The sequence below is a fragment of the Eulemur rufifrons genome, chromosome 7 (assembly GCF_041146395.1).
Source record: "Eulemur rufifrons isolate Redbay chromosome 7, OSU_ERuf_1, whole genome shotgun sequence".
Lineage (NCBI taxonomy): Eukaryota > Metazoa > Chordata > Mammalia > Primates > Lemuridae > Eulemur > Eulemur rufifrons.
The window spans coordinates 283019771-283032893 of NC_090989.1; the positions used below are offsets into that span (position 1 = coordinate 283019771).

At 40.4% G+C, this 13123-nt stretch overlaps 1 protein-coding gene and 1 pseudogene across 38 annotated transcripts in view; one reads left to right on the forward strand and one right to left on the reverse strand.

The window, feature by feature from the left end:
* TSC1 (TSC complex subunit 1) overlaps positions 1-13123 on the reverse strand; it is a 51132-nt gene that overhangs the window by 25016 nt on the left and 12993 nt on the right. For 20 of the 38 annotated variants that reach the window (XR_011234134.1, XR_011234133.1, XM_069477038.1 and 17 more), the window contains 4 exons: positions 8827-9012; positions 7001-7104; positions 5899-6051; positions 3760-3904 (listed from right to left, as the gene is read on the reverse strand). Coding sequence is in view for 34 of the 38 variants with exons in the window: in XM_069477011.1 (XP_069333112.1) it covers positions 3760-3904; positions 5899-6051; positions 7001-7104; positions 8827-8932 (508 nt within the window). In the remaining 4 variants the exon portion in view is untranslated. Of the gene's footprint in view, positions 1-3759; positions 3905-5133; positions 5259-5898; positions 6052-7000; positions 7105-8826; positions 9013-13123 lie in introns of all 38 variants that reach the window. The other 18 variants (XM_069477035.1, XM_069477032.1, XM_069477026.1 and 15 more) reach the window with 6 other exon arrangements.
* Positions 155-2149, forward strand: LOC138387994 (heterogeneous nuclear ribonucleoprotein A3-like; annotated as a pseudogene).

Genomic DNA, 13123 nt, shown 5'->3' on the forward strand with positions numbered 1-13123 from the left:
AGGGGCTAGCTCTGTTGCCCAGGCTAGAGTGTAGTAGCACGATCACTTGAGACTTTTTATTTATGTATACTCCCACCTCACTCCAAAGATAGGAAAAGTGGTTTCCTAAAATGCAAATCTGAACACAGCAGACATGCTCATTTAAAATCCACCAATGGATCCCTATGGCCTTTGGATAAACTCCAGTCTGCTGAATGTGACCCATCAAGGCTCTTACTGATCCACTCTCCGCCCTCCTTTCCAGTCATTCCCCAGAAAGGATCCCAAACAGTCTTGCAGTACTGATCTTCATGATAGTTACTCTCCCTAAAACTGTAATTATAATACTTTTCTACTGCCAAATTCAGTATGAGTTTCTTGAGAAAAGGACTGTCTTATCTCTGTATCCTCAGTGCTTTACACTATGCCTGGCATTTAATAAGCATTCAATATTTGTGGAATGAATGTGTGAGAACCTTTTAAAATCAGCATGTAGTCTTAGACATACAGATTTACAACTAAGAGTTATAAAACTATTACCTAGAAATTAGCTTAAAGAGCAAAGAATGGGAGAAATTGAAAATTCAGTTAATTTAGCCTTACCTAGACCCTACGGAAACCACTGTGTCCACAGGGCACATAAAGGTCCTGCATAATAATGGACAGACTGCTCTTCCTCTCAGTTCCATATTGAACTTGACTTGGAAGAAGTGAGTCTGGTCTTAAAATGGAGGTAGAAGTGTCACTCAGGTGCCCCTAGCCTGACTTTGGCCAAGGCCACTGCCGGCCGCCACCAACGGGAGGAGGGCATCATCCAAAGGAACCAGAGCAGTTCAGAAAACTGTTCATTGGTGGCCTGAGCTTTGAAACTACAGATGGTGGTTTAGGAGAACATTTTGAGAAATGGGGTACACTCATAGATTATGCAGTGGAGAGACCCCCAAACAAAACATTCCAGGGGCTTTGGTTTTGTGATTGACTTTTATGTTGAAGAAGTGGATGCAGCAATGTGTTCTTGGCCATACAGGCTGATGAGCAGTTGGTAGAACCAGAGAGCTGTTTCTAGAGAGGATTTCACAGAATCTGTCTCTAGAGAGGCTTTACAGAAAGCCTGATGCCCATCTAACAGTGAAGAAAATTTTTGCTGGTGTTTTAATTTTTAGTTTTTGAGAGAAGGTCTCGCTCTGCTGCCCTGTCTAGAGTGCAGTGGCGTCATCATAACTTACTTCAACCTCAAATTCCTGGGCTCAAGCAATCCTCCTGCCTCAGCCTCCAAGATAGCTGGGACCATAGGCACATGCCACATCCGGCTAATTTTTCTATTTTTTGTAGAGACAGGTGTCTCGGTCTTGCTCAGGCCAGTCTCAAACTCCTGACCTTGAGCAATTCTCCCACTTCGGCCTCCCAAAGTGCTGGGATACAGGTGTGAGCCACTGCACCCAGCCTACTGGTGGTTTTAAAGAAAATACAGAAGAATATATTAAAAACTTGATAGACTACTTTGAAAAGTATGGTAAGACTGAAACCATAGAAGTTACGGAAGACAGAGTGGAAAAAAGAGAGGATTTGCTTTTGTAACTTTTGAATATCATGATACAGTTGATAAAATTGTTGTTCAGAAACACCACACTCTTAATGAGCATAATTGTGACATGAAAAAGGCCCTTCCTAAACAAGAGATGCAGTCCGCTGGATCACAAAGAGGTCATGGAGGTGGATCTGGCAACTTTATGCGTCATGGAGGAAACTCTGGAGGTGGTGGAGATAATTTTGGCCATGGTGGACACTTTGGTGGAAGAGGAGGCTATGGTGGCAGAGGTGGTAGCAACGAGGTTTAGTTACAGAGGATGTGATGGTGACAACTATAGCAGTGGTCCTTTATGGTAGAGGGGGCTATGGTGGTGGTAGACCAGGATATGGAAACCAAGGTGGTGGATATAGTGGCAGTGGTGGCTGATACGATGGTTACGACGAAGGAGAAAATTTTGGCAGTGGTAACTATGGTGGTGGTGGGAACTATGACGATTCTGGAAATTATAGTGGACAACAGCAATCAAATTACGGACCCACGAAAGGGGGCAGTTTTGGTGGAAGAGATGTAGGCAGTCCCTATGGTGGTGGTTATAGATTTAACAGTGGAGGTGGTAGACATGGTAGCAGAAGGTTCTAAAAACAGCAGAAAAGGGCTACAGTTCTTAGCAGGAAAGAGAGCGAAGAGTTGTCAGGAAAGCTGCAGCTTAAGCAGGCCTGTCATAACCATAGTTTGCAGAAAGTGCAAGTATCAATTAATGCAATGCAGTGTGGATTAGATGTACAATCCTGAGGTCTTTTATCTGTTGTAGTTTTGGCTTTTTCTTTGCATTACATCAGGTATATTGCCTGTAAATTGTGACAATGGTACCAGGAATAAAAAATTAAGGAATTTTTATAAAAAAATGAACCGGCCGGGCATGGTGGTTCACACCTGTAATCCTAGCACGCTGGGAGGCCGAGGCGGGAGGATCCTTTGAGCTCAGGAGTTCAACACCAGCCTGAGCAAGAGTGAGACCCCGTCTCTACTGGAAAAAAAAAAAAAAAAGAAAAGAAAAAATATATAGAAAGAAATTAGCTGGACAACTAAAAATATATAGAGAAAAAATTAGCCGGGCATGGTGGCACATGCCTATAGTCCCAGCTACTTGGGAGGCTGAGGCAGTAGGATTGCTTGAGCCCAGGAGTTTGAGGTTGCTATGAGCTAGGCTAATGCCACGGCACTCTACCCTGGGCAACAGAGTAAGACTCTGTCTCAAAAAAAAAAAAAAAAAAGAACCATTTCTTTCTCACCAAGAAGATCCTGCTAAATTATAAGCTGGCACCACATGGACCTGTGCTTGTTATTTAATCCTACACAGGAAGCCACAGCATTCTGTCTCACAGGTCTTACATATTTTACCCTTTTGATATGAATATCTCATGCTGGGATTACCTAAAGATTCTAAATTTCACACGCTTACAGCTTCTGAATCACTTTGATAGAGCTATGCTACCTGCCAATATGAAAAAATTCACTGCGTTTGGAACTGGAATGCTAATTAGGACATGCTGCATTTCCCTCCTCCTTCTATAGATACAGCGAACAGGTTCTCAGAACCAGATGTTTGTGTTCTACAACAGAGTACGACAAAAATGTCCCACAAGCTTAGTCCTATACGCTACCATGTAGATGGAAGCCGTTTTCTAGACTAACTACCAAAAATCAGTAAGGTTTACATCCCACCACTCAATTTCTCCGACACTAGTCCTTTTAAGCCAATAGAATAAGGAAGGTATCTCAACAGTCATGCTTCTTACATGTGCCTATAGTGGACACGCCCAAAGTACTGCCTCATCTGTCTAGTGAAAACCACTCATTTCAGCTATAAATTTTACATGTCCATCCCTTACAGCTGCGGTCCCCAACCCCCAGGCCACAGAGCTCCACCCCACCCCACAACATACCCATGGAAAAATTGTCTTCCATGAAACTTAAGAATGGGGGGTGGGGGAGACACAGCAGGAGGTGAGCGGTGAGCAAGCGAAAGCCAAGCTTCATCTATACAGCCACTCCCCATTGCTCACATCACCACCTGAGCTCCGCCTCCACCCACAACCCACCCCCAATCCGTGGAAAAATTGTCTTCCATGAAACCAGTCCCTGGTGCCAAAAGGTTGGGGACCCCTGCCTTACAGCACATGACCTATTAATCAGTAATGAAAGCATTCACCTCGTAAGATCTGGGGGGTACATAAGGAGATCCGTACCTGGTTTCTTCAGGCACCAAGATGAAAGGCGGCCAAAAATATCAAAGAAATCAAGAAGGTGCTGTTTCCCAGACTGTGGAATCATTGGGAGCATGGTTATCAACACCAAGACACCTGTCGTGAGGACGACCACGTCGGTGTCCATCTGCAGAAGGAAGGGTCAAACAAGAAACCTGTCAGGAAGAGCACCAGGATCAGCACTGCACGGTATGTGATGAGGCTCTAAATACTGAGGGAACCACAGATCAGAAGTTCACTCACATGCTCATTTCCTGTCCCTAAGGATTTTGAGGGGACATTAAAACAGATTGAACGGAAAAATTGCTGAGTTCTGGCTCTACTGCAGTGAGTCTGTGAGAACCACTTACAATACACCTATACAGATGCATCTGGGAGATGAGCTTAAACTGGACTTGGGGACTCGCAAGGCCGGAGGCCTTAGGATGTTTTATTTATAGCACTTGGATGAAAGCACAAGAAGTTGCTTTTTAACAGAACACAGGAATGCTGCTCTGTTTTCATTCATTGAACCACACCCTAAGATATATACTTTTGTTATGTCAATTAAAAAAAAATACTACATAATGACAAGTAACTCCATATTTTTTAAATGACTACGACAGAAGAATAAGTGAAGAAGAAATTACTAACATACAGTGCTATAAAGAAATATAGCACTAACAAGTCAACTTAATGGCTCACTTCATAGCAATATTTAAAGATCAGCAAATTAAAAAGATATGGAAACCTCTGGCCATGCCTATAGTTTAAGTCAAATAACTTTAGGCTAATCGAAGACATTTAACATCCAATGGATGATGAATCAACTCTTACTAGCCACAGAGCTCACCCCATCCATAATTAAATCATGGCTCTTTGCCAAGTAGTTGAGGTTCAGATTTATAAAACAAGATAGTAATCAAAAAACTACCATGCAGGCTAAGACATCCATTATTCCTATTAGAAAGGGAATCTACAAATCTGGAAATAAAGCTTTAAATATACTTAATTTTTATTATCAAGCACCAAGCCTTTTGTTATGGCAGATATCTAGTAAGATGATTTGAGTAGGAGAATTGAGAATATAATGGGAATATATAATGATTCCAGCAAAAAGAACTAACTAATTTCATTTATAATAACATTCTAACCGAAGACCTGGGTAATAGTCTGTGATTAATAGTCAAAGCTTACCCTTTTGGAAAGGATAACTATTTTGCTATCTGAACTAAATGTTGTGCCTTAAAACTGGATTATATTCTCATCAATCCATTTGCTTAAAAAATATTAAGTTGTTAATACTGTTCCTGTTTTTTCTTAACATTAAATATACATTTTTATACTACCCTATCAATGTGACTCCTTGGGACCCACCTCTAGGGATAATAAAACAATTACCCTTCTTGGCAGACACAAAAATCAATGTGCATGGTGCTGTATCAGATGAATCCAATGGCACTGCCATCCTGGAACAAACACTACTGGACAGTTTCATGTCTCTGTGAGGTACAGGCAGTTAATATTAACCACATTTTCTTATTTTATAGATAGGAAACAAGTCCAGGAACTAAAAGAGATTAAGCAAATAGCTCTGAGTATTGCAGCAAGCCACTGTTATAACTAAAACCATAAAGTTCTACTTATGTTTTGACTCCCTGTGTAGAAAATACACTAAATTTAGTGCAAAAGTAGAATACAACTCAGTAAGACCAATAAAATCTCAACTATAGCTGCAACCAGAACATACTCCTAAATGGTTAAAAGAAAGTTAAAGCCATTTTTCTATTGGCTAAAAGAGAATTTAGAAACAGGGATTCCCAAAAGAGACTCCAGCATATTTTTAACTGAGGGAAGGCTCAACAATGATGAAATCAAAGACGTCTGGAATAACGTAACATTGAACCCATCTGATTGAAATTTTACCATATTTGGTTAACAAGATATTCGACAGTCATTGTGATATACTTGAGAACTTACTAAGTACCAACTCTCCACTATATTACATTTGAGAAAAACCAAATGCCTAGAAGTTTATAAATTCTAAAAGTTAAAATCTAGCTTGCTAGTTTTAAGTCACTAAAAATTTCAGAAACTATACTCATAAAGTCATTTTATTCAAATCCTTTACAAACATCCTACCTTGAGACATTTTAGTAAAGAAGGCAAAAGAGGTGCTTGAGAGAGCTTATGCTTCCACGATGGCTGTAGTCTTATGACATGCCCCAGTAACGAGAGGATGGATAAACGAGTGGCGGCTTTGCCCACATATTCGTTAATTTTGTCCAAGAGGTGCTGAAAATGTAAAAGAACAAGGAAAATGCTCACATGATATATGCAGTTGACAAAAATAAAGGCAGCAATGATGTACTCAAGTATCTCAAGTCTTCCCGCTGATGTAAAGCGAGGGCCACGCAGGTAAAGAGATAAAATTCAAGATTTTTTATAACGTATTAGCAAACAAACATCGCTGCATTTGGCCTGAAAGGGGTCAGCCAGTCTGCAATTCATGAAAAAGATCCCCATGATACAGATCTGCAACGGGGAGGAGACTTCACAGCCCCTCTCTTGGAAGGACAAAGAGGCCACTTATTACTAAAGCAACTCAGCCTACATGGTTTGGACCCAAATATAAATCAGGTAGTAGGAGAAGTTACAACTCAGCCCACAGGAAAGAAAAAAACAAGATGCATTATGAAAGGCACACAATGGCAAGCTCTTCAAATCCTTGTGAAGTCGCTCTCATACACAAACTCAAGACTTGCCAAAGTCTGCAATTACAATGCTTTGTTAGCTGTTTACCACAAACAAAAGGAAAACACAAAAGAGCCCTCCAAGTGCTTGGTGCTAGGAAACAGGACTCCTTCGTTTGCCATGTTAATTACCTGCACTTAGATGTTCCCATATTGATAAAAGCCTAAAAATTCTATTGAAAGCATGGTTTGAAAGATGGGTACCTATGGGTCAAATGGTCACCGTAAAATTATAGTATTGGAATTATTGGATTTCTTTAGACAACAACAGCTTTTAAAAAACCTCTAAAATACGTCTTATTTTGTAAGCTTTTCAGGAAACATGGGTCCTACAAGTTATTTTTCTATGCAGTTATAACATGGGAACAATGTCATCTGTGGCATATAGAAATTAAAAGAATAAGCTCTGGAGAAACTGCACAGTGGATTTGCATAGAAGCTGTTACACTACTCTTAGAGAATGCAATGCCCTATTATATTTCAGCGCTTACCTTATCATGTGGCTCTTGCAAGGTCGTCAGGATGTGCAATACCGGCTGAGAATTGGTTTCCAGGTAATAATCCACCAAGGTGTTTACAAGCATAGGACCACGGTCTAAATAAAGAAAAGGGCAATTTATGATACTTATTTCCTTTAACATTCTAAATTTACCTCAAATAGTTGCCTGTCACAAATCCAGAAAACGTTTCTTTGTATGCTACCAAAAGTTTTATGTAGCACTGTATTTCTGTCTCCTTTATTTAGGTTTAACAATAGGATTAATTCCAGGGTTATGTGCCTCAATAGCCATAAATGCATATCAAATGCTATCTTTTCTTAATTGTTTTAATTACAAAAAATAATCTATGTCCACTGTTAAAAATGCAGACTATATAAAACTATATAAGATAAAAGTGAAAGCCCTCCTTACCTTCTGCCTCTCAACCCACTCTTTTTTTTTTTTTTTTTTTTTTTTTTTTTGAGACAGTCTCGCTCTGTTGCCCGGGCTAGAGTGCTGTGGCATAAGCCTAGCTCACAGCAACCTCAAACTTCTGGGTTTAAGCGATCCTTCTGCCTCAGCCTCCCGAGTAGCTGGGACTACAAGCATGCGGCACCATGCCCGGCTAATTTTTCTACATATATTTTTAGTTGGGCTGCCAATTTCTTTCTATTTTTTTAGTAGAGATGGGATCTCGCTCTTGCTCAGGCTGGTATCGAACTCCTGTCCTTGAGTGATCCACCCGCCTCGGCCTCCTAGAGTGCTAGGATTACAGGCGTGAACCACCACGCCCGGCCTCCAACCCACTCTTGAGATTACACCCTTAAATTTGGTATGTGTCCTTTCAAACCCCTTCCTACTTATATAATCACACGAACGTGTAGCCCTCATGACCATACAGATACAGTTTGCATACATGTTTGTTCTTTCCACTTAACAATGTGTTGTAAACACTTTCCCATGTCAGCAACTATGACCTATTTCATTCTTTTTTTTTTTTTTTTTTTTTAGAGAATGGGGGTCTCACTCTGTCACCCAGGCTGGAGTGCAATGGCACATTTATAGCTCACCGCGTCCTCGAACTCAAGGCCTCCAGCGATCTTCCTGCCTCAGCCTCCCAAGTCCTGGAGTTACAGGACTGCGCCCAGTTTTATCTCATTCTTTTTACTGACCTCCTAGCGCCGCCCCCTGTGTGGCTCTACATAGTTTAACCATTTACCTACTGAAGGTTACCGGGCTTTTCCAATTTTTCACTGTATTTCATTCAAGGATATAAGATACGGATTCCTACAAGTGGGTCAAATGGTATGTTTTCAAATTTATGACACGGACTCCAAAAAGGCTGAACACAATTTATACTCCTGCTAACACTGCCATTTCTATGATCAGTATTTGATTTTTGCCAACCTGGTAAGCAAAAGAGGGTACTGTTTAAATTTGTATTTCTCAGATTAAAGAGAGGTTAAACACTTCATATTAAAAACACATATATGATTTACAGTTGAAATGACACGTTTGGGACGTGCTTTAGGGTATTTGGAGGGTGGTGGAGAGTCAGGGAGGTAGGACTAAGCAAGAAAGGCAGAAATGCTGAAACTGGGTTCATGGGGTTCACTGTACAGCTCTCTCTCGCTTCTGTCTTGGTGTATATTATTTCCATAATTAAAAGTTTCAAACACATACAGAGGGAATCAACCAATGTATGCTCTCTTTTGGTGATTTAAAAAAAACTCTTCAGAAGATGAAAACTAAAATTTACCAGCAGGATTCTATTCAGCTCTAGGTCAATCTCTTCTTTTTAGCAGATAAGCTTAAAAAGGATTTTTTACTTTGCTAACCAGAACTGAGGTTCTCCTTAAAGGCAGCTGTCACATCATCTCGCACACCCAGCACGGGGGAATCCAGCATGGAGAGGAGCTCCCCGACGTTCGCTTGTTGGGCCATCCTCTTACACGAATGTGCTGCGCCGGCTCCAGGACGTGCATTAAAGGTTCTGAAGGCTCTTCATTGGGGCTACTACCAGACTGAGAAAAAAGAGGACGAACACTGTGACTAAATGGCCCCATTTTCCCCCACAAAAACCTACCTATAAGACAAACCAGTGAATGTGTCCAATGCAGTGAAAAGTTTGGCCAGAACTTTCTGATTCAAACAGTCAATCAGTTTGGCTGGTAAAAGAAGATACGGTGTATGAATAATTCTTTCACAAATTTATGAAGTAAGAAAAGTTCCATGGAATGCAACAATCAGAGAAAAACCTAAAAAACTGATAACAGTAAGCCTGATCATCACAGGAACTTAATGACAGGGCCATATATATATGTTTTTATTCCTATTTCTGATTCTGCCTTGGGTTTTGGCTAAGACTATATTTATATTTCAAATCATTGATCTAAAAAGTAGACAAATTGTTTTCAGAAAAAGAGCTAAAAGCATACTAATTCCCTCTTGACAATCTCATCAATACCTAAAAGATAGTACAGCTGGTTAGGTCACAAGCCCATTAAGTCTAACACCTAGCATGAATCACTTCTGTTTTAGTGTACACTGCTTGTCCTAGTCATCTAGTGCACACCCAAATGCCACTGGTTACAGGGAAAGATTGATACCATCAAGGCAAACCTTCAAAAACTGAACCTTCAAAACCCCAGCTCTTTATGGTAGTGGAACAGCTGCCTTATCTAGATATACAAAAGCAACTCATTCCCCAAGTGTTACTATACACACTTATGATTGATTATTTCTCCCCAATTTGGTCTCTGAAGCTGTATTTGTAAAAACAAGTCACAACAGTTACCATTCATAAGACAGGTACTATATACTTTTTACAGACAGCATTGAATATACTCCTTATACTACTACCATGTGAGTAGTACTTTTGTCCCCACTGCACAGGGAGAGGAATAGAGATCAAGCCATTTGCTCTGGGTCACAAAACTAGCAAGAGGCAAAACCAAAAGAGAAGAATTGGTATTTGAACCCACATATGCCTGACTCCAAAGCCCTAAGCCCTTAAACGTACATAATATTAAGCTAACTTGTGGTTCTGATTATCACAGCAACTGTGAGATAAGTAGGCAGTCCTATTTTACCAATGGTAGTAATGTGAATACCCAAAAAGGATAAATAATGTTGTCAAGATCACATGGTAAAGCAGAACTTAAATGGCCCAACTCCCAGACCTTACCCATGACTGTACATGTCATTTGCAGCCATATTAAAATATATTCCTATACGCTTTTCTTTGAGTAAGCAAAAGTAGCAGTTCTTAAGCTGCAGTGTGCATCAAAACCACCTAGGATGCTTGCTGGAAATGCAATTTCCTGGGCTCATTCCAAGACTGAATTTTGGGGCTCAGGAATCTGAAGTTTAATAAAGCACCCCAGGTGATTCTTACATAAGTAATACACAAGTCCTATATAAGAAACATTACGCTAAAGAAAAATCCAACTTAAGCTCCCTCTGCAAGGATGCCAAGCTTAAATTAGCAATGACCCCAGAAACTGTCAAATATTAACTTAATATCATCTATGCTCTCATTTAATTACAACCTGACTGTAATTAAATGAAAGCCACTGATTTGGCTCTTGGTAAATCAGAAGTTCATTAGCCAGAAAAAAATTAAAACGTCTAAATGCAGTTTTGAGAGCAAATCATCATGTAGGAAGCTGCTGGCTCATACCTATAAATATAAATCTTACAGATAAATCACAAAGGAAGTTAATTTCAAAGGGCTCAGATGTGTGAGACCACAACTGGTAAGATTTTATTGTAAGGGTTCAAAACAAATTTCATCTTATTCTGAGTTGAATTAAATAAGACTTATAAATGAAGATAATACCAACCTGACAGGTTCACTGTTCACTGAGAAAATTAAATGAGATAATGTATGTAAAGAAATTAGCACAGTACGTGGCACAAATAAACATTCACTGAAACAGTACATGTATATTATAAAAAATACAAGTAAAAATATTTGGGTCACCACTTTCAAGATGACTTTTTAATAGCACATTTATCTAGCTAACCCCCACATTTATTTCTACTTCAGGTAAATCACAAATGATTCTCAATTAGCGATAAGGAATGAAGTTCACAAATTTAACATCATTTTGTTCCTAAGTTTGGTTTTGTTCCAATAAAATTGCTACTTACCTACTCTCAGCCTAATGAGACTCTGGGCTTGTCTTCTGTGTATTCAGAAGACGACAACATGAGATCAGGTCCTCAATGCAGGCTGCCCCAGAGCACAGTGACGGGGGCTCAACTTTAAAGGAGGAGGCGCCCATCCAGTCAACCTGGCGATTGTATGGGCTAACTGGTTTGGGCTACCTAGCTTGTTTTTCAGAAGGTTTTATTCCAAAACACATTAGAACATTTTTAGCAACAAGCTTTTCTCTTTGGTTCTAAAATTCTACTATTCCACCATATTTTTTATTTTTTTATTTTATTTTATTTATTTATTTTTGAGACAGAGTCTCACTCTGTTGCCTGGGCTAGAGTGAGTGCCGTGGCATCAGCGTAGCTCACAGCAACCTCAAACTCCTGGGCTCAAGCGATCCTACTGCCTCAGCCTCCCGAGTAACTGGGACTACAGGCATGCGCCACCGTGCCTGGCTAATTTTTTCTATATATATTTTTTAGTTGGCCAGATAATTTCTTTCTAATTTTAGTAGAGATGGGGTCTCACTCTTGCTCAGGCTGGTCTTGAACTCCTGACCTCGAGCGATGCACCCGCCTCGGCCTCCCAGAGTGCTAGGATTACAGGCGTGAGCCACCGCGCCCGGCCCACCATATTTTTTAATCCCCAGGAAAAATATAAATCTTGGGTTTCGTGTGAGATTCTTCATATAAGTGACCCATGTTCAAGCATTTCTGACATTCTAAAAATCCCTCATGAGAGTTAAATCATAAGCTTCCGAAATCAGTCCCATAACTAGAATCTCTCTCCTTTTTAAACTCATTCAAATATTTCTTGAGTGTATACTAGGGTGCTAAGCAGAGAAGATAGTGCAATGTAGGAACTACATGTATTCTAGTAGAATAAAGGACACGGTTCAGTATGCACCCAAAGGAGGGAAGGGACCAGCTCACTGGAGTCAGTGGGGGTGGCGGTGAATGGGACAAACACATGTTAAACATACTTTACAGCCTGTGGAAGAATGTCTGGGAAAAATCACTTGAAGATTAGCACCACAGACACACTGAAGCATCCACTTACAGCCATGAAAGTCTCTTTTCCATTTTGGAAGTAAGCCCCCAAAGAAAATAGCATGTAGAAGTCAAAAGACATTATCTGGTGAATACATTTCTGTACCTACATGCTAAGGCAACTTTCCACTTAGTTTATTATCTTTAGTGGGCTCGTGTCACAGTATCATGCTATAGATGACTATTCATATTAAGCAGTCATAACCTTCAATGCCTACTCCTCACTCCAAAGCCATCTTCTAATCTCAGTAAAAGGCACTACCATCAGTCTAACGCAAACACCCAGATGACATCCATGACTCTTCCACCACCCCCACCATCATGTCTAACCTGTCAGCAAACCCACTCATTTTGCTGTCTCCTTTGCTATCCCCTGTCTAAGCCCCATCACCTCTCTTCTGGAGACAAGGGAGCAGCAGCCTCCCTCACTACTTTCTCTGCTGTATTCATACTACCCTGCAATTCATTCACAACCAAACAACCACAAGAGACTCAGGAATATCACAATCTATCACTCCCCTGTTTAAAACCATCAGTGGCCTCCCATGGAGCTAATAAGAGCCAAACTCACAAGTAGCCAGCAAGGCTTCACGTGATCCAGCCAGTTATCAACCCCTCAATCTATCTCTGCCTCTTCATTTCTTTGCTCTAGTCTTGGTCTTCTCAAACACACGCAAACTGGTTCCTTCTTGCCCAGAGCCTTTCCATTTGCTGTTCCTCTATGCCTGGAATGCTCTTCTCCCACATCCTTGCATGGCTGTCTCTCAGGTCAAAGCAACAGCAAAGGTCTTAGTCACCACCTTTGAGTAAAAGTTACTTTCTAATACATGAGGAACCCTGAACCAAGTTTAAACTCTACAACAGGTCATCAGACTTGATCAAACAGAATACTTATGATCTCAACAATCACGGAAAGTAGGGATT